The sequence below is a fragment of the Anser cygnoides genome, chromosome 8 (genome assembly GCF_040182565.1).
Source record: "Anser cygnoides isolate HZ-2024a breed goose chromosome 8, Taihu_goose_T2T_genome, whole genome shotgun sequence".
Taxonomy (NCBI): Eukaryota; Metazoa; Chordata; class Aves; order Anseriformes; family Anatidae; genus Anser; species Anser cygnoides.
The window spans coordinates 16362451-16390421 of record NC_089880.1 but is presented as its reverse complement, the minus strand read 5'-3'; the positions used below and the strand labels follow the sequence as shown (position 1 = coordinate 16390421).

Genomic DNA, 27971 nt, shown 5'->3' with positions numbered 1-27971 from the left:
CTGCCTTCATAATTGTGGCTGCAGGGAGACCTTGCTCAATTTTTTTTTATTGCCACCAAGCAGAACCCTGGCACTACTTGACCCTCTACTTGCTAGAGTTTTCTGCTGAATTTTTGTATCATTGTGAATCACCAGCCTTTTCTTTAGACTGTGAAGGTGCAAATAACACAGGCTGTAACTTCTGTGAGAAATACTGGCAGGATCCTCCTTGTTGAGTTGCTAATTCTTCTGTACAGTAGTACTAGTTTCCTGTAATTGTAAGCACGCGACAAAAGCTCCACTACAAGGAAAGTGTTGGAGCAAGTTGCATTCAGAAAAGAATGTCGTTTTCTCTGACCAGAGCAGGACTGGAACAATTTCTCATTCTGACAGCCTCTGTGTAAGGCAAGTCTGTGTTGCTGAGCTTATTCTAGGCAGAGCTCTTCCAGTTGATTGGTAAAGATCTCTGTGAATTTTTAATGTTGCTAGAGGGCAGGTAGTTTTTAATAATTGCTGTCTTTTGGTGAAAGGTACAAGTTTTCATTATCTTTTGCAATAGATACTTTTTAAATGTTGCTGCTGCCAATTAAATTCTATACAACATGCTCAGAGTGTGAAGGTATGCTTAGAGATGATCCCTTTTACATGATGGTTATGCCAAGAGTTTTTAGAAGGTTCTGATAACTGTAGAAAAAACAAAAACGAACAAGTCATCTATTTGTAGAAGAAGAAGAAGATGTGAAGAAGTCATTGCACTCATCAGAGGTGATCTATAATGACACTGGGTTACTGGTATAACTACAAAGTGCAGTAAAATAGTTCAACTAAGTTTGTTCTTGCTTTAATGCATGACTATAAGCACCAGTGGCAGTTGCATATGTGCTGTGACAGAGCAGAGTTGCTGCTCTATATGTTAATCTCACTCCAGCATTATATACAAGGTGCTACTAAAATTCTAATTTAAAATTAACTTTTTATGAAAGATGGAAAGTAGGAAAAGCTCTAGTAAAATTCTCCAAGATCACATAATTTTTTTAAAAATGTGAAAGAGTAAAAGTACAGCTGCGCTGCATCCCAAGGTAAATATTATCAAGCAAGTATTTTCTTTAGTAAAACGTTACATCATTATTTTGGCAGCTGGTTCCCAATCCCTACATTAATGTTCGCAGTGATGGAAGCCTGCACCTTGAAAGAGTTCGGCTGCAGGATGGAGGCGATTATACCTGCATGGCCAGTAATGTTGCTGGGACAAACAACAAAACTACTACTGTTAATGTGTATGGTAAGGAACACTGTCTTGTTTTGTGCTGGCTGGAAGATAAAAGTGTGTATCTTACTAACAGGAGCTCTCACTAGCGCTTTCTCATTATAGCTATACTAATTCCTCAATTTTCCTCTTTATAGTAATGTTGCTTTGTAAAGTAGCATGGTCCACTGCACAGGAGAGAATGGAGCAACTGAGACTTGTTTTAAAATTAAACAAAAATAACACCATTTTATGATTGTAAAAAATCTTCATTTTGAAACAACTAGAAAGGTCAAGCTGTGCAAACTCGATCTTTAGCTTTATTAACAAAACAGATGCGAGTTTATTGAAAACCATGAAAAGCAATGTCTGAGGGGTTTCATAACTGATAAAAGGATGCACAACTCATGGGAGAATTGCAATTAAAATAAATTAGAACTTTTGCAAAACATTTTTTTTTTTTTTTCTTTTCCTGGCCCTATCAGAAATTACATTGCCAGCAAGACAAGTGTTAGGATCGTGGTAACCCATCTGTATTTCTGCTATAAATTCTTGCATTAACTCTGTGTGGGATCCCATCTACTTCATGGATTACAGCCTGAAAGTTTCTCATGTGTTAAATTAATCATGGAAGATTTATTCTAAGCTTCACTGAAGATGCTGGAACACTGTTCTGTGTTAACAATAGCTGTTGCTTGTTAATTCAGACAAGTATGCAGTCTGATAAGGTCTTCTGTGTGCACAGTAGGTTTTGGAATTTTTCAGAATCTGAGGACAGAAGGGAATATATTTGTATGGTTTTTGAAAGATCTAGTTGTTGGTATTACAACCTTAAGTCTGACCATATCTTAAATCTGTTCTTCTTTCTGTTGTTAATTGAGCACCAGCTCAGTTAGGGAGGGGTACTGAGGTTCTTGTTACCTCTTATTAGTGATTTAATAAAGTAATCTGGTGGTTTTATTCAAGTTCCTCTCTCAGTCTGTCCAGTCCTTGCAGAAACCATCAGTGCAGTTATTACAACTTTGTAGCATTTATAACAAAGATTAAATGAACTTGTAAAGGGATTGTTTCTTCACTTTCAAATCTGCTCTTCTCAAAGTGTTGTCCAGCAATAGAAAGTGATTCAGCACCAGAAATGCTGAGCCCATTCTCATGAAAGGTGCTATATAGGATAGATCCTGTATAGTACTGTTTCAGGCATCTAGCCTAAAATGTCATCAGTGAATGGTGTGATAAAGACTGCCTAAAATGACTGCAATCAGCTGAAATACCTACATTTAGTTTAAAGCTGCATGTACCTGATCTACCAGTCAACCTGTGACTGACATGCTTTGATATGAACAGGTACATGTTCTGTCATAAACGACTGGCGAGCGGAGGAGGAGAAGGTGGCAGGTCAATATCAATTAGAGGGTTCGGAGAACAGGCTGAAAATTCCCAACCCTTGCTGTCTGTAGGAATTAGTAGTTGAGTATAGAGACTGTATTGCAAGAGTTGTGCTGTGGTTTGAAATATTTTGCACGTGTTTAATACTTGCATTTATTTTTAGTTCTGCCTGTTATTCAGCATGGACAGCAGATATTCAGCACCATTGAAGGAATCCCAGTAACATTGCCATGCAAAGCAAGTGGAGTTCCTAAGCCGTCTATTGTCTGGTCCAAGGTACCGTCTCATCTTTGAGCTGTTCGTGGTGGAAAATGAATTGAAGACATCTTTTACTTGTCATAAAACTCTAGGCAAGAGATGCAGCCAAAAAACTGCATTGTGAGGGATCTGGAAATCTCTATTTGTAACTGCTTTTGTTTCTTAGAGTAGTACTTCCTGGCCATGGTCCAGACATAGATCAAGGTTCTGTTCTTTGGAAAGATTTTTTTGGGTTTATCCCTGTATCTTTATACTTTCTAATACTTCAGAAATTGTTGATATTCCTGTTATGAGTTGATAATTTCAGATTAGGCAACCTGCCACAGATCGAAAGTTCATTTTTGTTTAAGAGGCTTGCTCTAAGATGATTTTTAGTCATGGAAGTTCAATATGGAAAACGAACGGTCTGCTGGGAAATTTTTTATGCTATGTGTACAAGATCTGTTCTGACATTGGAAACCAATATCAAAATTAATTAAGTTGAAATGTTGACCTTTTTTTTTTAAGAACTAGGTCCTGCATTTTTTTTATATATATTTTTGAATATATAGCAAAATAACAGGTTTTCTAGATATGAATCCTTGTGTTTCTGCTGTTCTAACTGCTCAGACAGTGACCCTGAAACAGTGCAAAAAGTTAGTTAATTTCAATGGATAGAACTAAACTTCTTAGTTAATTCAAAATATTTTGTCCATCTCAGCCATAAACAATAGGAGCCATAAACAAAAGAAGTGGTACTGTAGTGTATATTACATATTGCTTAGTTTAGTCAGACTGCCTGCAAGTTGTTTTGTCTACAGAACTGTGAAAAATTGGACCCAGCATTATATTGAAAATACAGCAGTCTTCATACAAATGGGTTGCAACAATGAATTAAGCTGCTACAGGCACTAACAAATTTTATATTCCTGTAATAGTTTTTATGTTTTCATTAGATTTTCTTTCTGTAAGGCTTAGCTTTTATTGAATTAAATATTTGTAACTTGCTATATTTTTAAACATCCAGGCACTATGGACTTTTTTTTTTTTCTTTCTACAGAAAGGAGAAGTAATTCTTCCCAGCAATGGGAAGTTTTCTGCAGGGTCTGATGGAAGTCTGTATGTAGTTTCACCAGGGGGTGAAGAGACTGGGGAATATGTGTGCACTGCAACAAATGCTGCAGGTTATGCTACGCGGAAAGTCCAGCTGACTGTCTATGGTATATACGAGCTAAAATCTAATGTCATTTTTCAATCCACTCATTGAGTTCTAGTTTAGACTGCAATCCCCCTCCAGGTAGATAGTGAAGTAAGATACCCACAGTGCAAATAGGATTTAAACTGATCTCTAATTAGTGCTTTTGGCTCTGTCCTAGATTACTGGATCCACATACTAGGCAATTTTACAAATGGCAGATATTGAAAAGCCAATTCTTCGGCCTCTGTGATTCCCTTAACACCTCCCGATGCCTGTTACCTTGTGCTCATGGACCTAGGAACTTGGGCTGATTTAATTTCATCCTTTATAGAAGTGGGTAGGAAGTACCTCTATAGAAATATAATTTCTTGCTGATAAGAGAATGAAGATCCATTAATCTCATTGTTCCTAAGGCTTCATACCATCTCCCAGTATAGTAAAAAAATTTGATTTATTAGATTTGTGTTGCAAGATGTTTATGGCTTGTAGTTATTGATGCTGCAGTATAAGTTTGTTCAGGTATTGGTTGCAAACTACTTATGCAATACAGAGCTCAGCATGTACATGAACAGCATATGTTGTTCGCTGTCCAGCTTTTTAGGCAGACAGTGCAGTCTTGCTGATATTTGTGGTGTTGCAGGTAGGCATCAGCCAGTGTCTGAGCTAACCAGGCACTGTACATCAGCATTACAGTGATTTACAGCAGCGAGTCCAACGCAGACACATCTTTAAAAAAAAATAGGATTGCAATGTTATATACCCGATACAAGAAATAAACGTTTAATTTCATAGACAAGCTCAGGAAGTGCGGCCTAGATGAGTGGACAGTGAGGTGGATTGATAGTTTGCTGGATGGCAGAGCTCAGAGGGTTGTGCTTATTGGTGCAGTCTAGTTGGAGGCCTGTAGCTAGTGGTATCCCCCAGGGGATCAGTACTGGGTCCAGTGTTGTTCAACTTATTCATCAACGACCTGGACGATGGACCGGAGTGCACCCTCAGCAGGTTTGCTGACGACACCAAGCTGGGAGGAGTGGCTGATACCCCAGGGGGCTGTGCTGCCATTCAGAGGGGCCTCGACAGGCTGGAGGGGTGGGCTGTGAGGAACCTCATGAAGTTCAACAACAGCAAGTGCAGGGTCCTGCACCTAGGGAGGAATAACCCCAAGCACCAGTACAGGCTGGGCACTGACCTGCTGGAGAGCAGCTCTGCAGAGAGGGACCTGGGAGTCTTGGTGGACAGCAGGCTGACCATGAGTCAGCAATGTGCCCTCATGGCCAAGAAGGCCAACGGTATCCTGGGCTGCATTTGGAAGAGTGTTGCCAGCAGGTCAAGGGAGGTGATCCTCCCCCTCTACTCAGCCCTGGTGAGGCCACACCTGGAGTATTGTGTCCAGTTCTGGGCTCCCCAGTACCAGAGGGACATAGAACTACTGGAGCTAGTTCAGAGGAGGGCTACTGAGATGATTAGAGAACTGGGGCACCTGTCATATGAGGGCAGGCTGAGAGAACTGGGCCTGTTTAGCCTGGACAAAAGAAGACTGGGGGGAGACCTCATTAATATATATAAATATCTGAAGGGAGGGTGTTGAGAGGATGGAACCAATCTCTTTTCAGTTGTGCCCAGTGACAGGATGAGAGGCAATGGGTTCAAACTGAAGTGCAGGAGGTTCCAGCTGAATATGAGGGGGCATTCCTTTTCTGTGAGGGTGACAGAGCACTGGAACAGGTTGCCCAGAGAGGTTATGGAGTCTCCTTCTCTGGAGATATTCAAAACCTGCCTGGGTGCCATCCTGTGTAATGTGCTCTAGGTGATCCTGCCCAGCAGGGGGGTTGGACTAGATGATCTTCAGAGGTCTCTTCCAACCTTGGCCGTTCTGTGATTCTGTAATCTGAAGTAAAATGGTATAGCGTTACATTTGTACAAATATGTATATTCATTTCATCTACTTAACATGTTCCATATTATAGTGAAACCTAGAGTATCCAGGCCTGGAGACCAGCAAGGAAATGCATATGACAAACCCATAGATATCACAGTAACTGCAGGGGAAGATGTCACCCTTCCATGTGAAGTAAAGAGCTTGCCACCTCCCATAATTACCTGGGCCAAAGAGATGCAGCTCATATCTCCGTTCTCTCCAAGGTAACAATGTTTGATGAAAACAAAAAAAAAAGGAAGTTGAGTCTAAGATACCAAGATTTTGGAAGGGTATATAATTTCCAATTGCTTAACAATCAATTGGAAAGTATTAAGTTATTTTCCAAGAGGACCCCGCTTTAGTAAGTTTAAGAAAACTCTTTCCCAAACTGAGTGTATGTCTTTCTGAAAGATGCTAAGACTGTACGTGATTGTATGGCTTCCATTCCAGTATGTGTTTGTATACAGAACTTCAGCATTTGCTCTGAAGTTTGCAATTTCAGGAGGCCAGGACAAACGAGGATCCTGTAGTATGTGTGCTGTGGTGGTGTCCAGGGACCCACATAATCTATGCCTGATCTTATGTCTTTAAAAATCTGTTTTTCTTTTCTTAAAAACTTCAAATCTATGCTCAGGACAACAGTGTCTCTTATTAATTTTAAGTCTGGTCTCTTACTAATGTAAAGTCTGGGCCCCCAGCAGAGTAGAGATGATAAATGTTTGGGAGTACTTACAAGGTCTTATTGTTCTCTGTGCTTTGAATCCCGAACCCTTCATGTATTCTTGAAAATGTGAAAGCTTAGTCAAATGCTTGTAAAAACATTGAGTTTTTACACACAGCCTTAGAAACTGTGGCTTTGGGGATTGTCTAGTATATGTTGTGGGCTACGATGTTGGAGTTCTACCATACTATTTTATTACGGTAAAAAAAAGGAGAGGGAAAAGGGGAATTATCAGCTGTACGCACTCATTTGCAGTGCCAGGCGCTCTCACAGGGTGTGCTAGTGCTTGCTAGTTTCCAAGATACCTCAGAAGGTGTAAAGGCTACATCTGTGTTCGGAAACGAGGATATGGTAATGTTGCCAGGTGCACACTATAGCAATTGCAGTGCCTATTTCCCAGTGTCTCTCAGTGATCCGAATGAAATGTTAAGGAATTGTACAGACCTGAAAGTGAGCCAGACCTTGGCTTCGGATCCACCCATTCCAGTGAGTCTGTAACAGCCTTAGCAACTGATAACTGCTGGGCAAGCAATTTATGTGGAAGAGGCTTGTGCACAGGGAGTTAATTTGGTGTTAATACTCCGTGTGGAATTTTCTGCTTAGTCCTATGAGCAAATTGCTTGAATTAATGAATCTGCATTCTTGGTCCATTACTTGTCCTCATTTTACCTCAGGAGACATAGATAAATTAGGCTACTTGCTCACTGTGGAGAGATCCAAGTTGTCCAGAGTAGCAGCAGTCCAGCTCAGCCCATTCCATAAAATTGTTTACAGATGTCAGCAAAAGTTAAAGAATTAGTACAAACAAAATTGTTTGAGACCACCCAAAGTTGATGTTAGAAATGTGACCAGTAAACAAAAGAAGAATGAAAGCAGAAATAAAGGAACTTCTATCAGAAAGCAAATATAACAAATGGGCAAAGTGATGGGAGCAAAGTTACCCCCGTAATGGTATCTTTTGGGGTTATTAAAAAAAAGTATTGGAAAAATAGGGACAATAGAGGAGGAATCATAATATCAGACAGATACGGGTGGCCTGAATGAAGTGCATTTCACTTTCCATTCATCTCTACAGCTTGCTACAATCTCCAAATTCACCATGTATACCCATATAATAACATTGTCCTGATTAGAGAGTTGCCAGAGAAGGGAAGATGGGTGATACCACGTATTCCCACCAACTTTGCCTACATTCTGCATATAACTTTGAGTGCTAATTACTTCCTGTTAATTCTTAGCTGTCATTTTTTCTTCCCTCCTTATTTTTTTTCCTCTATTGCTTTTAACTTCTGCAGAAGACGACTTTGGCTTAGCTGGCCAAGACTGTATTTTGTAATGTTGCAAGCCTGTGACCACAGCTGTAGTAAAAATCACTGCTATGTGGTTAATTATTTAGTCAAGAATAGTGACAAATTCTATGAACACCAGAACTGGCAGTTTTGAGTCAGAATACTCTCTCCAGAACACACACACACACGTTCTCACCCCCCACCCCCTGTCTTTAACACCATAACATCTTTTAGACCTTGATGAAGTAGAATCAAGCTGTTTAACCCAAACATTCTGACCCTGCTAACATGGGATGAGCATAAATTTGTGATGGGGGGCTGAAGAGCTCCAATTCTCTACCTGATTTTTTTTTTCTATTTCTAGAAATAAGGCAGGTTTGAATATCTCCTCTAAGTAGCTAGAACCAAATTTTGTAATTTGGATCTTATATTTTAGATATTTGCTGTGTATTCTAAATGTAATGGCTCAGTAAAGAGTTAGAATAAATGAATAAGTCACAGTTAGTAATATGGCACAGCTCAGTGTGCTCTGTAGAATGGTGTTATTATAGCTCATAGCAATCAGTTATGTGTAAGTAGAGGTCATTCATCTTTCAGTACATGTTTATACAGCGTATCTGCTTCTTATTTTTCCAGACACACTTTCCTTCCCTCAGGGTCAATGAAGATCAGTGAGACACAAATTTCAGACGGTGGAATGTATTTCTGTGTAGCCACAAATATTGCTGGGAATGTGACTCAGTCAGTGAAGTTAAGTGTACATGGTAAGTTTTAAGTTAAAGGATGATCATCTGCAATTTTCCACATGGAATTTAGCATCATGTGGAGATTTTGAAACATTTTCCCCTTATGTACATTAAATGCTATCGACCTGTATATTTTCTGGTCATATTATCTTCATATGCAAATTGTTGGTATTGATTATATGAAACGGAATTATTGTATACACACTACCTAAAAAAATGTATATATATACATATATGTACACCTTCCTTTAATGTTACTTAGACTCAAGGAAGAATTATAGCTATACAGGACATTTGACTCTTCTTACGTCAGCCAGAGGAGCTTTAAGAACTGAAAACTTTTGTTCTAATGAACTTGCATGTTCTCTGTGCAAGAAGTTTCTCAGAAGTAAGTCTGCAAACAATGGCTGAGAATAGCAAAGCTGCCTGTGGCTTGCAGATGCCAAGTTCCCACCAACTTGATAGGAATTACATATCCAAACTCTGTTGGCAGTGCATGTCTAAGTTTGCTTGCACGCTGGCTTTAGTGGTAGATAAACCAGTGTGCAGCTGTATCTCCTATGGGTAGGCAGTTGCTGCTGTCTCCTGCTGTGTGCATATGCATTCTGTACCCGCCTTTGCAGACTAATACCTTAGCCCATCTTACCATCCTTTCTCTGTTCAAACAAGACCTTGTGCTCACCTTCCTGCCCCTCAGTGAAGGTTTCTAGTGTCTCTTACTCAAGCCAGGACCTGTGTCCTCTTCACTCCCCTTCTTACCATAAATCATCAAATTCTCACACCCTTGTCTCCTGCTCTCACTGTGCTGGGGCTCCAGCCACAGTCTCTTAACCACCTACATAGTCACATATTGTTAGCTCTATGCTCTCCTATTTATTCCTCCTCACCTGCATCCGACAGAAGTACAGGTTGTGCATGTATACCTGCTGCAAATGCTAACATACAGAGGAGAGTGGGTGCCAGAACCGTGGCCTGGCACAGCCCAGACGAAGCTGATCTATCATTGTGCTTCATGTAGAGTTTGGAAGTGTTGTTGCCAGTGCCTGCTGCCAGCACACATCTTTGAAGTGGATCACATACCACAAATGTACCAGCTTGGAACTCATGCCCTCAGCAGTTCTGAAAACATCAACTACACTAATTCAGTTACAATGACTGTAACAGACTACTGTCTGGTTTCCTGTAGAGAGAGGTCTCATATCAGTGCACATCTTGGTTTATCTGTAACTGTACATTAACAGACAGTCTGAAAAAATGGTACTTGTTATTGTTTCAGACATTCTTTATAAGTCTTTTTATTGTCAGTGATCCTTAGAAAGAAAAACATTGCAGCAAAAGAGTTAAGTCAGACTTGTATTATTCTTTGGGACCAAAAAAATCATCTCCAGTCATACTTTATCTCCTTGTCTGAACTTGTGTTTGGAAGCATACAGAGATTAGGGATTAGGGGAAGGAAATTAGAATGTCAGAGGGGAACTGTAATTAACTTTATCATAAAAGCTTTTGATTTTTGTTGTTGTTGTTGTGAAGAGTCAGTACCCATAGCTTTTCAAATGTGCTCAATATAATGAGCTTAAACTACTCATGCAAGTAACGCAGTAGAATTTGAAATGTAGCTTCTCCAGATAAGTTTAGCAATAGGTGATTGTACATCCTATCTGTAGAGGACATGCAGTTCTGTTTTTTTTAGTCACTTGAGGGAATTGTGTTTCATTGAATAAGAACGGATGTTGTCTAAAATGACAAAGAGAATAATTTCCTTCAAGAATGATCTCATACATCATTTTCTTCACGTTACTGTGGACTTAACTTGTCTTCTTGCATAGTTCCTCCAAAGATACAGCGTGGGCCCCGGGTTATGAAAGTCCAAGCTGGCCACAGAGTTGACATACCCTGCAGTGCCCAGGGGATCCCTCCGCCAACAGTCACCTGGTTCAGAGGCAGAAGTGCTGTGCTGATAGATGGCAGGCAGTTCATCCGCGGCCTGGATGGATCTCTGAGCATCAGCAACGTCCAGCTTCCTGATGCTGGAATCTACAAGTGTGTTGCTAGTAATGCAGTGAGCAGCGACGCATCAGAGATAACAATACAAGTTCAAGGTATTTCTGCTAGGGTCATGACCTTGCCTCCTGCCCTGGCTAAGTATAATTTCATGCCAGTACATGTATAATTCAATGCCAGTGCTGTCTGGTTTATGTTTTGGAGGACAGTACCCTTTGCTGTTGACAGTTAAATAATGTAAAATCCAGACCTGTTTTAGATGTTGTTATGTTCTGATATTAATTAAGGAAAATTAGAGTTGACACACAATCTTTGCAGAGTTAGCAGAAATAAGAAACTCAAAATATATTGCTTTTTTTAAAAAAAAACTTGAAGGTACTTACAATTTGTTTGTTTGTTTTGTACTAGATAATTAAAACCAGATTCCAGTATGGGAAACCTCCTTTTAAAATATTCTCTGTGTGTTCACATCTCACATTTTCACAGACTGTTTCTGAATATCAGAGCCTGATGGCATAGCTTTAAATGGAATTAGAATTTTGCTGAAATAATCTGAAAGAAGAGCTCTGTCAGTCAGTATGCTATTAAAATGGTGATGGGGCAACAATGGTTATGCGCCAATTTAAATATATAGTATAACTCCTCACTTGATCGGCTGACATACAGCAGTGTAGCATGACTGACTGAAGCAGGCAGTATTTCTTCTTTGTAATAGTTTAAAGGCAACATTCTGGTTCATTGGATTAGAGCTGCTGAGAACTGCTCATTACGAACAACAAAGAACTGCCAGTAATTTTATTTAATTGTAAACAATATTCTTTGTGTAGTCTTAGTCCACACACAAGTTTAAAATGAGATGCCAGAACAAAGGATGAAAGGAATACTAAGAAGTGGTATGGGAAAGAATTTATCTAATATTTTTCAGAATTTGTAGAAATGCTGTCTCTGCCTTTGAAACAAATATAGTGGATTTTAGAACCAATTTCAGTCAAACTGGAAAGTTTCTTTGTACTGCTTGCTTCCTAAATATTCCTCTTGAAGTCAAAACTGCTTGTAGTATTTGTCACTGCAGGTTATTGGAATCTGACCTTGTGTGACTGAGACTTAAAAGTTAGGAATTGCCAGACTGTATTTTCACACCTGGAAGCAGAGTTCAAAAAATTTTAAGCATCTAATTTTCTTTCAGAGTCACCTACTATAGATGATCTTGACCCTCCATACAATAGTCCTTTTCAAGAAAGAGTGGCAAATCAACGCATTGCATTCCCGTGTCCAGCAAGAGGTGTGTATCATTATTACCTCTTCCAGTGACAAAAGTATACTTTTCTGCTGACCACTGATAATTGCTAAGTTTCTCTGTATTCCCTGTCATGGTAAAAATGTACAATATACACAGTGTTTTGCATAGGTACTTTATGTGGAAAATTCAAACTAACAGTGATTAAAACAACCACTGCATATAGAAACTCTGTAAAAAGTCCTTACTAGCTAACATGGATGTTAGAATATTTAGCACTAAGATTTTTTATGTTACCATCATACTGTAACAGTAGCTGCTTCCTGTAAATCAGAAGGCTCATGGCCTTCCTCTGGATTGTGCTTGCCAGCAAGACTTCCAGCAAGCAATAGTAATTATTTGAATCCCTCTTATTCTGAGCTAAGTGAACTGTTGAAGTTTCTCGTATTTCTCATTAGGTATTCCAAAGCCTGTCATCAAATGGCTACGTAACGGAAGAGAGCTGACAGGCAGCGAACCAGGAATTTCAATTCTGGAGGATGGCACACTGCTGGTCATAGCTTCTGTTACACCTTCTGATAATGGAGAGTATATCTGTGTGGCAACCAATGAAGCTGGAAACACAGAAAGAAAATATAACCTGAAAGTTCATGGTAAATAATAAGTACAGCTAGTGGGGAACTGTTTTGGAAGAGCATCTTCTGTTTCATTGTTGGGAATTGTGTGTCCCAAACCTGCCCATGTGTAGTTAATTCATAAAAAAAAAAGATTCTAAGTACTTGTATTTCTACAATTCTGTTACAATTCATGTATTTTCTATTATTTCTCTTTACTGTAACATTGTATCCAAACATGTTTGTTTTGCTCAAAGAGTTAGGTGAGTCTCATTTGTAAAGAGCTCTGGTTATAGTTGATAACTTTAATGCAAGTAAAAAGTGAAGACTTTTTGCACTGTAAAAATTAAAGTTTGGGTGATAGATAGGTCTGCATTTTCAAGCATAAATACAAGAGAAGTTATTTGTCAGAATGAGTGTAGAATAGGAGAAGACTTGTTCCTGACATTCTTCTTTCCTAATCGTAATTGCAAAATAGAAAATCTATAGATGGCTGCGAGGTATGTTTTGATATGGTACACTTTGCTTCTTACAGAGTATTTTTTTTTCCAGCCCTGTCACTTCCCCTGTGAGCTCTGATGCCCAAGCAGGATTATATCTTTTTCTGAGAAATGTAGGAATTCCATCACGTGCCAGCAGGGCCTTGTCAGTGGGGTTTGAATTTTCTAATCTACCACATGGGACCATTCTCTTTGTACTCATAGTGAGATAAGTGATATGCAAATACTGTTGGAGATGACTGGAGCAATGAAGAGGAAGGACGACTCTAGAGAGTCCAACTTCCTTTATATGTTGAGCAAATAACTAGAGAGTCCAACTTCCTTTATATGTTGAGCAAATAACGTGACATCTTACAGATTATTATCTTAAAATGCTGCTGATGATTGTGTTTCAGTGGATTTCGCTGGGAGTCTGTTATAGGACAAGAGAAGAGTCTGTTCTTTGAGAAAGAGAAGAAAGAACATAGGGAGCTATGTCCAGAGCCAAAAGGGAAACAGAAACATCAGGGAGGGAGTGAAAAGTGTATGAGAAATGTAGAAGATAGAAGTCCATGACTTGGGGAAGGGATGAAGTGGGAAATCACTGGATTAAAAGACTTAATGCATGATTTTGAACTTCCTTGTAGTTCCTCCTGAAATTAGAGATCAAGAAAAGGTGACAAATACATCTGTAGTTGTTAATCATCCTGTAAGTCTCTTTTGTGAAGTGTCTGGTAACCCCTTCCCAATCATCTCCTGGTATAAAGAAGACACCCAGGTAGGTACTGTTAAGCTAATTGAAGTAACCATAGCCATTAGCAGTTCCAGAATATTTTGTGTTGATTTTGATTTTGAGTGCTTGGTATTAGATCTCATTTAAAGTAAATACATGTACATACCTGTATGTATATTTAAACTGCACTAAGAACACCCACACAAAGACAGATGAATATGACTAATCCATTAATTCATCTATTCAACAAGTCAAAAGTAAACTCTTTTTCATGATTTCACTAAGAATTAACTTTAGCAATTTCCCAGTACTATAGGTGACAGAAGACTTGCAGGGGGGACCAGTAATAGTATTTTCTTCATTCTGTAGCTGGAGAAATGAGAATTCTTGGAGGTGATTTGAATTCTTCAGGATTATCCTAGGGTCCTATGCTTCTACTCATAGCTGATAAGTGAGTTTAAATGAAGAGAGACGTCTTTATGCAACTTTATAACTAAACATTACTGATAAACAAAGAATTTCTTTGGTTTTCTCACCCTCTATTCTATGTTGAGCTACAAGTCATATTGGTTAGATTGCATAACCTGAGGAGATTAGTGCTGTAACTGAAAAGGGAAATAGGCTATCCTTAGACTGAAACTACCATTTTCTTGTAAAAAAAAAAAAATCCATCTGTGATATTTGGCCGATGTAACTTGGATCACATAATATCTTGGGTTCTTTTAAGGTTGTGGAAAGCAGTGCTCTCCAGATTTTGCACAACGGGAAGATACTGAAGCTCCTTAAAGCTGCTACTGATGATGCTGGACAATATTCATGCAAAGCCATAAATGTAGCAGGAAGTTCTGAGAAACTCTTCAACCTAGATATACTCGGTTAGTTTTTTTGTTTGTTTGTTTGTTTTTAAGATGGTGATCTGAAAAACAGTTGATATTTAAGAAGCCAGTAAATTTCAACTTACTATAAAAAGGTTCTCCCTCTCACTGTCCATTAAGTATTGGCTGCTGAAGCACTCTTCATGATGGCTTATGAATACTTAAAATTTGCCATTTTCATAGTAGCAGAGACAAAATGCTGTTTTTCATTTCTGGATTTTGGTATTTGATACTTTGTTTTGTATTTTGGGGGTACTGTGCTCTATGATACAAAGGAGTTTTCTTCTGTGCAGTTCAGCAGCACAAGTGTGGAAATGCTTGTGGTGGTAGAATTGATGTTGTGAACTAGCAGGAGTAGTTTTGCAGTGAAAACTAAAGTTGTTTCAAGGGACTAATATGACTCACTACTACTCCATTTCTTCCAGTTTCATAGCTTACCTTCCCTGTTTAAATGTTCTTACTGTAACATTTTGTCTTTTTAAAGTTCCACCAAGTATAATAGGTGCTGACACCCCCAGTGAAATTGCAGTCATCCTCAACCAGGAAATCAGCCTGGAATGTAGAGCCAAAGGCTTTCCTTTTCCTGACATTCACTGGTTCAAAGATGGCAAGTAAGTATATCATTGCTTTTGTGGTCTATGTCTAAGTTACTCCTTCCTTAGAACACAGAGGAAAAAGGTGCACAGTATCAGCAAGCCCTGCTTTTAACTACATAATGTTGAGTTGTTATGACTGGATACAATTTTTGGTAGTGACATGGCAAGTCTTTTAATCAAAAGTTAGCATCCTGCTTTTCTTTGTGAACTGTCCCATTACGCAGGCACTTGCAGAGCATATTTGCAGTATAGGAAACTGGACAATGCATGAACCAAGATAGGTGTAACCATTACTTTGAGTTTATGCTATCTGGATTATTTGAAATGTAGTATTAGTTAAAATATGTTTGCTTTGCTGGCATGATTTTTTTAATTGGTAGACAGTAACAATGTCAAACAATTTTCTAGCTGGTGCCTTGTGCCACTAAAGGTTTTAGAACAGTTTTTGCCTGCATGTTTCAATTCTTCATCTCATCTTCCAGGATGAATTTAAAACAATATAGTTCAGTATAGACATTGGCTAATACTCATTCTGATATGAGATTAATATGTTGATACTTTGATCTAGTAAACATGGACATTTTGTTATCAGCAAAGGACCGTCATGACCTAGTAATTAGAAAAGGAAACTGAGATCAGGAGTAGGACTCTGGCTCTGATGCTAGTATTCTGGATGACCTGCATAAAGTGCCTTTGTGTTTTGGTTTATTCTGAAAACTAGGCATCAAAATAATTATAATAGTTTGTCTCTTTACAGTGGTTCTTCAGATTTATGCTGTTGCTAGTGCTAAATGATACTCTTTAATAGAATTACTGCCATTAAAGGACCGCTTGTTATTATTGTCAGTTTAAATTGATGTTGAAAGGATGGGGTCAGAGTTCTGTGAAGTGAAATAATCTCTATTCCAGGCCCTTGTTCTTGGGCGATCCGAATGTTGAGCTTCTGGACAAAGATCAAGTTCTACACATACGGAGTGCTCGAAGAATTGACAAAGGTCGTTACCAGTGTAGTGCCACTAATACTGCTGGCAAACAAGTGAAGGAGATAAAGCTGATCATCCATGGTAAGTTTACAGAATCCATGATCCTAGAAGATATTTCAATTTTGCACATAAGATTTCTATTTTGAATGGAGATGCTGAAACAAATATAAATTAATTATCCAGGAATAAACTAAACTCAGTGCAAAAATACATGGCAAAGTGTAAAACCAGTAAGAATCAGACCCAATAGTCTTTGAAATAGAATGGTCCAGAAGATCTTCAGGTAGTGTGGTATGTCATCTCTCTCTAGCTGGTGTAAACTGAATAATAAAGGAAGAATAAGGGAAGAAGCATTAGCAGTGGATAACTATGTTAACATTATTTTAAGAACTTTAAAGCGCACTGAGGGTGCTTTTTTATTCTTACTAGTAGTCGAGTCTTTGCAAATTGCATGGGGAACAGGCTTGTGATTAATTCCTGTGATCAATATACAAAAGTTTTAGGTAAATGCGGAAATAAAAAGTTGGGAGAAAAGGAAGGGAAAAATTCATGAAAGCAGAAAGGAACTTTTGAAAGAAGACTTGAAGGAGAAGTGAAAGGAGGCAAGAAGAGTTTTTCCACTTGGAAGACAAAGAGCATTTGAAAGCCCCGTCATACCTGAAAACTGCAAGCATACAGTGCTTGCAGAAATGATGGGGGAAACAAATGCAGGAATCCATAGGTAGGATAAGACTATTAAGTCCAGAGTGTAAATGGTGGGAATCTGCATGAGCCCTCAAGCTGATGGATGATTCCTTGTTAGCTATGGATTTGCTTCTGAAGCTGTTGCCTCTTTTGTGCTGATAACTGAAATTGTTACATTATTTCCCTCATTTGGACATTTTTGAAGCATGGGGTAAACACATGCATGGAAGTATGCCTGTACATCAATCACAGTGAAGTCTGTTTCTGTTGGGAGCAAAGGAAATGCTGTGAGGACTCTCTGGTGATCGGGGTTGTGGCAGTCATGAGATTAGAGGCATAAAAACCACTCAGATCTCCCCTAGATGAGTAGACCTTACTTTAGGCTCTTCAGCAAGGAGAGATGATTTTGTGGTAGTAGAATGGAATCTGTCTTTACTTTCCAATTTCTTAAGCCCGGCCAGACAAACGGAAGCCCACAGAGTAAGTGAGGAACCTAGATGCTAATTCCCACAAGTTCTTACTTTGTTTTGTATCTTTAACCCTACTTTTGGCTTTTATATTTTCCCACAACACTGTGTTAAAACCATTCCCCATCTCTGTGAATGAAAGCATTCATTGATAGAGAAATGTATTCACCTTTGAACTGGGTATATTTTAGCATATTTTATAGGTTTTAATATTTTTGCACACATAATATTAAGAAAATATTTCATCATGGTTTGATAACTGGCAAGATCCATCTCATAGGTGTAGGTCCCTTCACTGACACTTTACATTTCTATAGTGGCATTTTAAATGAGCCCTATGAAAGTCAGTGGAAGTCAAGGATATACTGAGCATGTTTGGCAGCAGAGGAGTTAATGTGTTTGCCAGATGTGTCTGGTACTTTCAGCAGTCATAAATTTAGTTGTTGCCAATTGCACTGTGTTTTTATTACTTCTACGGAGATTTACGAACTCTTTATATTGGCTGATTTACACGAGAGCTTGTTTGCTAGAAAAAATGTGAGTACTGCTGCCTAGTAAGCAAGTGAAATGACTATGGGCCAAAAGCTTCGAAAATAGGAGCATAAAGCTAGACTGCTAAGCTCATATTTAGTCTCAAAGTAAGTGATTTCATCTTCAGAAGTTCTGAGTACCGAGCAGTTCCCATTCCAGTCACAGAGGTTCTTGGACGTATTTGGTATTTTAAATAGCAGGTTTCTGTTCCTGGGAGGGTGCAGCTCCCAAGACATATAGGCATTGCTATTTATTTACCCCTCAGAGACTGGGAAGGGACAAAGCCCTGCTCAAATGGTTTGCAGGTGTCACAGAGGCCCAGATGACCTCACTTGGCACATGTTGGAGCCTAGAAGGTAGAAATGGTCCCAAGTACCTACAGTGGGGCAGCAATGCTTTCCAGTGCCCCATGCTGTGGCACTTGTTTCTTAAATCTAGGGTGGCCTTTTGACATTAGATTCCATTTGTGTTGTGCTGTCTTCATGGTTCCAAATTTGTGTGCTGTAGAGAGTTGTACAGACAAGGTGTAACTGTGTGGGGAGAAAGACAGATAACACCAGCAAGGGTTGGAAGTCTGATTAAGCTAAAAATCTTCAATTCTTACAACATTCTAATGTTTATTTGATTTAAAGTTGCACAGACGTGTATACTAAGGCTTTAATGCTGTTGTTTTGTTTTCTGAAATAGTCCCTCCTAGTATTAAAGGAGGAAATATTACCACAGAGGTATCAGCACTTCTTAACAATCTTATAAATTTGGAATGTGAAACCAAGGGAATCCCAGTTCCTACCATTACATGGTACAAAGAAGGTCGTCCGATGATTTCCAGCCCCCAAGCTCTATATGTGGATAGAGGGCAGTTCCTGCAAATACCTCGGGCCCAAGTGTCAGATTCTGCAAAGTACACTTGCCATGTGACTAATGCTGCTGGAGTTGCTGAAAAAATATATGAGGTGGATGTATATGGTAAGTGAGAGTTTATTGAATTTGGTTGTTTGCCATGTTACAGGAAGTGTGTACTGAAAGCTATTCTGCCTTCATACTGTAAGCAGCCTTTGCAGGCCTGTCAAGGGTTGAACAGCAGTCAGTGGTTGCATTTAAACACTGACCTGTTTAGCAAGTCTTTGTAGAGGGAGCTTTACACCATGTGCTTTAAATGACTCCTAAAAAGCTCTTGACTTCAAGGACCATGATACTTTGCTTTAGTGATGTATCAGTACAATTTATTTTCCGTGCATCCTTTCTCCTTCCACATGTGTATGCTGAACGATGTTTACCTGAAATAGACACTGTGGGCAGGATCTCTGGTGTACTGTTTTAAGACCTTCAAATTCAGTTCTTCCATCTCAAAGCCTCAAATATCCTCTCTCTTTTATACAACTGGTCAATATTAAACTACATCATTTGACTTCTCTGTTTCCTTTTTGTCTTGGCTTGCCACAGCAGCAAATTCTCACATGAAATTGTGCGTGACATAATGGCATGTAGAGCCAAAGTGGGTGGGGAGGAACTAACCCATTTGCTCTTAATACATTTCCTGGCTACAGAATTAATCACTTGCAATATATTTTTTCCTTTCTACAGTTCCTCCAGTAATTGAGGGCGATGCTGAAACAGCCCAGAGCAGGCAGGTGGTTGCTGGCAATTCTCTGACGTTAGAGTGTAAAGCTGCTGGCAACCCTCCGCCTCTCCTTACCTGGTTAAAGGATGGTGTGCCTGTGAAAGCAAGCAGCAACCTCCGCATCGTATCTGGTGGGAAGAAACTGGAGATTCTCAATGCTATTGAGGCTGACCGGGGCCAGTATTTGTGTGTGGCCACAAGCATAGCTGGAGAAAAAGAAATCAAATATGAAGTTGAAATCTTAGGTATGTGAGCAACAGAAATAGTGATTTATCATATTGATATAAACCTGATTAAGCAGGTTTTTATTTCTGTTGATATCATTATATAATCTGCTGCTTATTTAGTTAAAGCTGGGCACTGCACAGTTTTTCTGCACAGGGTTGCAGGACAGTTCTAAGACACTTAGTTTCGGGTTAGTTCTTAGAGAATTTTCATGCATGTGGTTAGGTAAATATTATTCTCAGGAACGTTTAAAATTCTTCTAGCTTCTCTTCCTAGAGAAAGATTGTAAATGTGAAAGGAATCAGATACAAAAGATCACTGAGTAGTTGCCTTTGGGAGGGGAGAACATCTTTCTCTAGAGTTTGAATTGTGTTTTGCAAATTTTGAACATTTTCCTGAGAAGGATTTTCTCCACTTCATTCTATTGAATATTTTACCATGGTCTGAATCTCAGCAGTCCCTTCTGTCTGTCTCTAGGTAAATGAATTGTACAGATTTTAATTGTTGAAGAGACCTTCTTGACATGGAAGGATTTATTTCAGGCCTTCAAAAAGACTTGATTATTTCCTGTCTTAGACACTTTTAGGCTTTGAAGTATCCTCTTGAAGAGTGCTGCCACTGTACTGCATGCACATGTAGAGCATCCATTCCCAGGTTTATCTTGCTGATCTTGGTAGACAGTGAAGGAGCTGGGAGAAGCCATATCGCAGTGCTTCCTTCCCAGCCCACCCACCCCTGCAGGAGGATGAGACAGAGCAAAGAGGACCTGGAGGAGTGGCACAGGTTCTCTATGCCTTTCCTTTCTCCGTTTACTGACAGAGGGTGCTAAAAGACTCTCCCCACTAGCTTGCACACACTTTCACAAGAGAGCTCAGACAAATCTGGAAAAAAATAAAGAAACTTGAAAAATGGAGAATAGTGAGTTGAATTCAGAAAATATCATTGTCTACGTGTTTTGCTTCAAAAAGGAACAGTGATTCCTAATGAACTCCAAATCTGTCCATGTCCCAAAGTGAGATGGATGTCACTATTTTTTTTAACATTACTACTTCTGATAAGCTTTTATGACATTTCTGATACTTAAACATTTCTGCTGATGGATGTTTCTCTCCTACAGTCCCGCCATTCGTGGAAGGTGGGGATGAGCTCTTGGACTACTTTGTGATTCTCCATAGCCCTTTGGAGTTGGATTGTTCAGCAACAGGGACACCCTCACCAACTATCTTGTAAGGGGATTGGTATGACAGTAAAATAAAAAAAAATCTGCTATTTGATGAAGTGAGCTTAGAGGCAGTGTTTCTAAACTGCCTATATTATGTAGTGATAGTTAATATATGGAGGATGAACTCTTATCTCCACTGAAGACAGTGGCAGGCACGTACATTGCCGGATTTCAGTCCCATTTTGTTTTGAAGTAGTTGGGTAGGTTGTGCCAAAATATATCTCCTAGGAGTTAGGGTAGATAACAAGAGTTGACCAAATTCTTCTTCCATGGCTAATGCAAGCATGTATTTATCATCTACCGGCAACAATTGACTTTGCTTTGGAGGTTTGTATCTGCCTCCTTTGGTGGTATCTGCTCTCTGTACTACTTCCCAGCTGTCACCTTTCTGATGACTTCTTTAGTGCCTGTTCCCCTATATTCCCTTCTCATGATAACCACTTCAGACCATGACACTTGGAAAAGCAAAATATAACCTGAGATCTCCAAACCTTCCTAGAAATGCAAATAAGAGTTATTGACATGTTCTGTTTAATAGAAATGTATGCACATTTCTAGCATACTTTAGGACTGTTGTCACTCTTACTGTAATAGAGGTCTGAGTTTATACTTTCTTTTTGGTAGGTGGTTGAAAGATGGTCAGCCAGTTGAAGAGGGAGCTGGACATAAGATCTTATTAAATGGACAAAAACTTCTCATCTCTCGAGCTCAAGTGTCAGACACTGGCCGCTATAAATGTGTGGCTGCAAATACGGCAGGAGAACATGAAAAGGAATTTGATGTTACTGTGCATGGTAGGTTACTCAAGGGGCAAAAAGGCAGCAGATTGCCACTACTGTACAAGGCTGGCAAGAAGATACTCAAATTTTCTGGTTTTTTTGGTTTTTTTTTTTGTTTGTTTGTTTTTGTATTAGTGGGTTGAAAAGTAGGATATGAGAGTAGATGAAGTCAAAATAGAGCTACTCTTATTGGAAGGTTATTGCCACTGTGTATGTAAAGGTATATGTTCAAATGATATTTTATTTTTGTTTCTGGTGCTTCTTGCAGTTCCTCCAACCATCAAATCAGCTGGCACTTCCGAGAGAGCTGTTGTGATACACAAACCTGTAACGCTGCAGTGTGTAGCCAATGGCATTCCCAGCCCTTCCATAACTTGGTTAAAAGATGGCCAACCAGTAAACACAGCCAGAGGAAATACTAGAGTAAGCACTACTTTTACGGAATTCAAACCATGAAAAATAGTTACAATAAGTTAAATGTGTTAGTGCTTCTTTCCTTTTGCTTTCCTCATGCTGCGATATAAAGATGCTAAAAGATCCATCCCAGAGAATGATGGGCTTTTTACCTGAATAGGATGGTATATCAGATTGAGTAGCACTGTTAAGTAGACTGAATCCCATTAGATACCTCTGTACCAGAAGAGTTTGTGACTTTAAATTCAGTATCTGGCTCCTTTCAGTTATACTTTAGCCTTCAAGGTATGGTCATCTGTCAGTCAGAAGGTACCTCTCCCCGCCTGCCACCATGATGTGGGATTAGATGAGTTTTTCTATAAGCATTGCCCTTGCAGCACCTACTTGTACATTCCCTTCTCATTGTAAGATTCTGACTTTCAGTGAATAGCCCTTCCTAGTGCTTTCATGCTCCAGGGGATGAAGTGCTTGTAATGGCTTTGATTTACTTCAGGCTGCAGCAGTTTCTGACATCATGCCAGAGGCAGCTCTCTTCTTGCAGCCCCATCTTCACCTTGCTTGCCTGCCCCGCTGCCATCTAGGTCTTCTCACAGCTGTACAGATAATAAATAATCCCATTGTCCCAGGAACACTGAGGTCTCTGAATTAGCAAGGACACCTCTTGCATGAATATCTGCGCCAGGTTAGGACAAAGATGAGACTGGCTGTATTCAGCACACGTCTACTGTGCTATTACACAGAATCACAGAATCATCTAGGTTGGAAGAGACCTCCAAGATCATCTAGTCCAACCTCTGACCTAACACTAACAAGTCCTCCACTAAACCATATCACTAAGTTCTACATCTAAACGTCTTTTAAAGACCTCCAGGGATGGTGACTCAACCACTTCCCTGGGCAGCCCATTCCAATGCCTAACAACCCTTTCGGTAAAGAAGTTCTTCCTAATATCCAACCTAAACCTCCCCTGGTGCAACTTTAGCCCATTCCCCCTCGTCCTGTCACCAGGCACGGGGGAGAGCAGACCAACCCCCACCTCGCTACAGCCTCCTTTAAGGCACCTGTAGAGTGTGATAAGATCAACCCATGGGCCTCCTCTTCTCCAGGCTGAACAAGCCCAGCTCCCTCAACCGCTCTTCATGAGACTTGTTCTCCAGACCCCTCACCAGCTTCGTTGCACTTCTCTGGACTCGCTCAAGCATCTCGATGTCCTTCTTGTAGCGAGGGGCCTAAAACTGAACACAGTACTCGAGGTGCTTAGTGACTCTGCCTGGGATCATTGTGTAAAGTGGTTCCCTGCTCTCTGTTTTGGTACAGCTGGAGTCTTCAGGCCGTATTCTACAAGTTGTCAAGGCCCTGCTCGAGGATGCTGGCCGATACACTTGTGTGGCAACAAATGCTGCAGGAGAAGCCCAACAGCACATTCGGCTTCATGTGCATGGTAATGATGTTTCTGCCTCTAGTTAGAAGCTAAATATGGTGGTTTTAAGGCAGCTTTTTTACATCTGTATTCCTTTCTCTTTTAAACTTTCTGGCATTTTTGTTACCTGTGCACATCCATCTTTCAGTTTTCATTCTTTGTCTCACTCCGTTAGTAAGAAGCTAGGGCAAAAGCTGACTTTCTTGGGATTTGGCCTTCCTTGTGTGGTACTGAGGGCCACCGAAAGAGAAACCTTCCAGTTAACTTTTCTATTATCCCAAGAACCTTTCTGACCAAGACAGTCAGAAGTGTACTCGGTGTTTCTGAATCAAGACCTGATGTACCACTGTTGGCATTATTAATTTAATCAAAATCTCCTGGAGAAAATGGCGTTGCCCGTGAACTTGCAATGGGGAAATTCTACATAAATTTCTCTGAGAAAGAGATATTCTCTCACGTGACGACTCTTTAGACTGTCTAAAAACAATTTTATTTTTCAGCTAAAAACAAGTCAAAAGAAATCAGGGAAACTTTGGAAGCTGTTGTTTGCACATGAATTTGGTAAATGCTCTCACCATGATTTACCTCAGAAAAGGTCATGAAGTCATATTTACCTCAGAAGTGGTCATGAAGTATTGTGCATTCTTGATGTGACCCAGTCCTCAAAGGATACGGGAGGTGTGATGATGGACTGTGACAAAGTGTTCATGAGTGTGATTATGTGGACTTTAAGTGTCGAACAGAGTCAGTAACTGGGAAATGTTAAATTGAAACAGAAATAAGATTTCCCTGAATGAGACTTGGAAAGAGAAGCTGCACTCATCTTATACTGTGGTAATTGCACCGTAGTTGATTTTGGTGTCAGTCCCATGCTCACAAATTTTGCTTGTGATCTTCATGTTCAGAGTGTCATTATCTGGTGTTTATGGCACATTCCAAATTTATAGATACCAGTAATACAGTCTTGCCTTGTTAAAGCACTGTACAACATTCAGTTTAATATTACCAGTTCAAGTGACCTTGCCACCTTAGAAGAACTGCTGTTCTGTGTTGTGCACCCATTTCTTACAAGTCCATTTTTAAGAATCACTTTCCCTGCCCTCCCTCCCTGCCCCCCCCCTGAAAAAAACACCCACATTTTACACATTTTATTCCTCTTAACACTAATGAGGCTATATAATGAAAGTAGTCCAGTTCCAAAGGTGCAGTTTCTTGAGAAATTTCTTAGTCACCCAGTAGTTAGTTAAAGCTTGGGCAATTCATTGCCTAGAGTTTCTCAGAAGGCAGATTACTTTGCGATTGGAAGTTTTGCCAACTGGGTGGCTGAACTAATGAAAACCTAATGCTTTTGTTTTTTCCCAGAACCACCCAGTCTGGAGGATGCAGGGAAAATGTTAAATGAAACAGTGGTTGTGAATAATCCAATCCATCTTGAATGCAGAGCATCTGGGAACCCTCTGCCAGGTATGCACATGTACATTTGAGAACATGAAGAAAGTCTGATAGCATGTATTCGCTTTTATATGTCTTTTGAAAATAATGGGTATTCTGAATATGAAGTTAATTTTGTGGTATTGAAGCTAACTATGAAGTATTAAACGCTGTTTGATGGGAAATGCCAATATATTGAGTGATGTGAAATAAATATTGGGGAATTCACTATTTTTAGTAAAATAAATCAAAACCAGAAGGATAAACTACACCCTTACGCATACATCAGTGCCTGGTCCATAGGCAATAATATGGTTAGTCTTCTACAAAATCCGCTTTAAACAGCTACTCATCAGGTCAATATTTTATAGTGTAGAGCAAACTTAAAACAATAACTTTAGTATTGAGTGTGCCTGTCAAGTGGGGCCATATCTAGAACCTTATCTAAAGTCTGTTGAAATCTACAGGAATCTCTGTTTGGTTTGGGCCCCTGGCATACGTAAATGCAAATGTTTTGTGTGTGCGTACCATGCTTTCTGTGGCTTACCCAGATGATAAGATTATACTTATGATTTTCAGGGTTCTCCTTATACTCTCAGTTTTGAAAACCAGCCCCTATATATGTGTTCATGGTTTATTTTATTCATGCTTTGTGTAGTTATAACCTTGCACACAGCCTTGTTCATCAGTCAGGCCAGACTACTTCTTGAATGAGAGTCTTTCACAGAAAACTTGTGTTACAAAAAATGATTCAGTAAGCAGCAGTTTCATGTAACTGCAGAGTGAAGCGATGCCAGTAAAGCATTGGTTAGCACCAGCACTGTGCTGATAGAGGGTGCCATCTTTTGGCTGAGATGCAAAAAATCCTCATTTTTTTGTTAGGTTCCTATAATATATTGCTTTGAAATAATACTGGTTTTCCAGTTTTTGTTTTCATTTTTTTAGCCTCCAAGATGACCTTTGTTTTGACTGTTCATGTTTTGACTCCATAAAATTTTCCAGGTGGTTTGGTTTAGTGTAGCAGTACTTTAGGGTAAAAGGTTAAAATGATATTATTGTGTATTTTTAAACAGCTTCTGTTGACCTTAGTATGAGATGAGTAGATCCCTTTAAGTATGCTTTGTGTTATATTTTTTTTAACTTCAGAATATTTTTTCGTAAGTATGTGGTGTGCATGTATGATAGTTTCAAGTTTGCTATTGAGACCTGTAGGCATACTTAGTATTTTGCACAGATGTTTTGTGCTGATTTTCTCATTTCCTAGCTACTTTTTACTTTTGTTAATTATAATAAGTATATATTGATTTGTAAATGTTGGTTTTATGTATCTGAAAATTCAGATGGAAAATTTGAAGAATCTTTGGTCCTGTTGTTTGTAATGGGGAATACTTGTGACAACTTTCCCATTTCATTTTGCAGCTATCACATGGTACAAAGACAATCGTCCACTTACCAGTGCTGCAAGTGCCACTTTCCGGAACAGAGGGCAGGTTCTGCAGATTGAGGGTGCTCAGATCTCTGACACCGGCATTTATAAGTGTGTGACTGTCAATGCTGCAGGCTCAGCTGAGTTGTTTTACAATCTTCAGGTTCATGGTAAGTACTGCAAAACTTGTGAAAAATACCTACGTGCACCACTTTTACTCTTTTCAAGTTTCAAGTCTGCTTAGGAGTCTTACCATCATTCAGCACACCATTGTACTGGAAGAGATATGGCAGGGGTCAATGTGAGAAAATTTGCTCTTCTTTTGTTTGTTTGTTTGTTTTACCAATACTAAGAATGCGTGCTTTTAATATTAAGAAGATATGGTAAGGGAATTCAATTTTAGGAAGAAAGAGCAGAGGCACCGTATTGGTGGAAAAGGTATTTATATTACCACTTGAGATAATGTAAATAAAATATTTATAAAATACAAACATAAATATGATATATTTATATGTAAATATAAATCCAATATAAGTATATATATATAAAGGTATTTATATTCCACTTAATTTGGAAGGACTTGCAATTGCTGCGTTTTGCTGGGGATGACTTCAAAGCCTACAGTAGATAAAGACAGGACACAAATCAAGTGTTCTTTCATAATCCAACAGTCTTAAAGAAAAATATACTGTGTCTAGTAAGATGAAGTGAAAGTGTGGGTGTTTATAGACGTGAGACACCTGGTCAAAAGCCAAATTGGAGCTTTTCCACTGATTTCAGTGGATTTAGGATCAGGCCCCGATCCAAATTCTTATCTTTGATACGTGCATATGCATGTAACTGGTTTTCAGTGGGAGTCTTCCATGCAAAACTGCGGCCCAAATTTGGCCCAGTTTCCCCAACTCATATGCATACCCAGTATGTAGTTCCTATTAAAGTTAATTAACAAATAAGGAGTTGGGCAGTACATTTCCATGGGATTAATGACCATCATGGGAAAAACTGATGGCTCAAGACATGGTCAAAGGCAATTAACTCCACCCAGTGATTAATTCCCAGGAAATACTTAGAGCCAAGGTCATTATTCTGGTTAGACCAAGAAATGAAAAATAACCCCAAGTATATGCGTGTCTTCTTATGGGTGGTGGAATTTCAGCAGATATGTACAGAGTTTTCTGGGGAACTCATACTCTCTGACTTAGTTGTATAGACAGGACAAATAAAATTGTATCCCCTTCCACAATAGGATATATGCAGTTGCAGCCAGTGCTAATTGCATCAAAGGAAGCTGAAAGTTATCCATGAACCTACTTTATTCAGCTTGTGTGGTACAGGGCTTAAAATGGAGTGCTTCTTGGATTTCACAGAAACAAGGTTCTCATCCAGTTTATTTAGAGTTTGATTTTGATAAGAGAAAGCTTTCTTTTCTGTTAATAGTAGAAGCAAGAATGACTTTCAGAGAACAAACTCTGAAGTGTCAGCCACAGAAAGTCGCACTGCGTTTACTGAAAGC

General features: G+C 39.3%; 1 protein-coding gene across 1 annotated transcript in view; it reads left to right on the top strand.

The window, feature by feature from the left end:
- HMCN1 (hemicentin 1) overlaps positions 1–27971 on the top strand; it is a 199482-nt gene that overhangs the window by 81585 nt on the left and 89926 nt on the right. The window contains 20 exon segments of the mRNA XM_048058996.2: positions 1117–1261; positions 2775–2887; positions 3909–4068; positions 6014–6188; positions 8611–8738; positions 10547–10819; positions 11908–12003; positions 12417–12611; positions 13699–13829; positions 14512–14659; positions 15144–15270; positions 16165–16319; positions 18608–18886; positions 19505–19786; positions 20884–20992; positions 21613–21782; positions 22036–22190; positions 23499–23622; positions 24964–25065; positions 26452–26628. Coding sequence (XP_047914953.2) covers positions 1117–1261; positions 2775–2887; positions 3909–4068; positions 6014–6188; positions 8611–8738; positions 10547–10819; positions 11908–12003; positions 12417–12611; positions 13699–13829; positions 14512–14659; positions 15144–15270; positions 16165–16319; positions 18608–18886; positions 19505–19786; positions 20884–20992; positions 21613–21782; positions 22036–22190; positions 23499–23622; positions 24964–25065; positions 26452–26628 — 3244 coding nt within the window.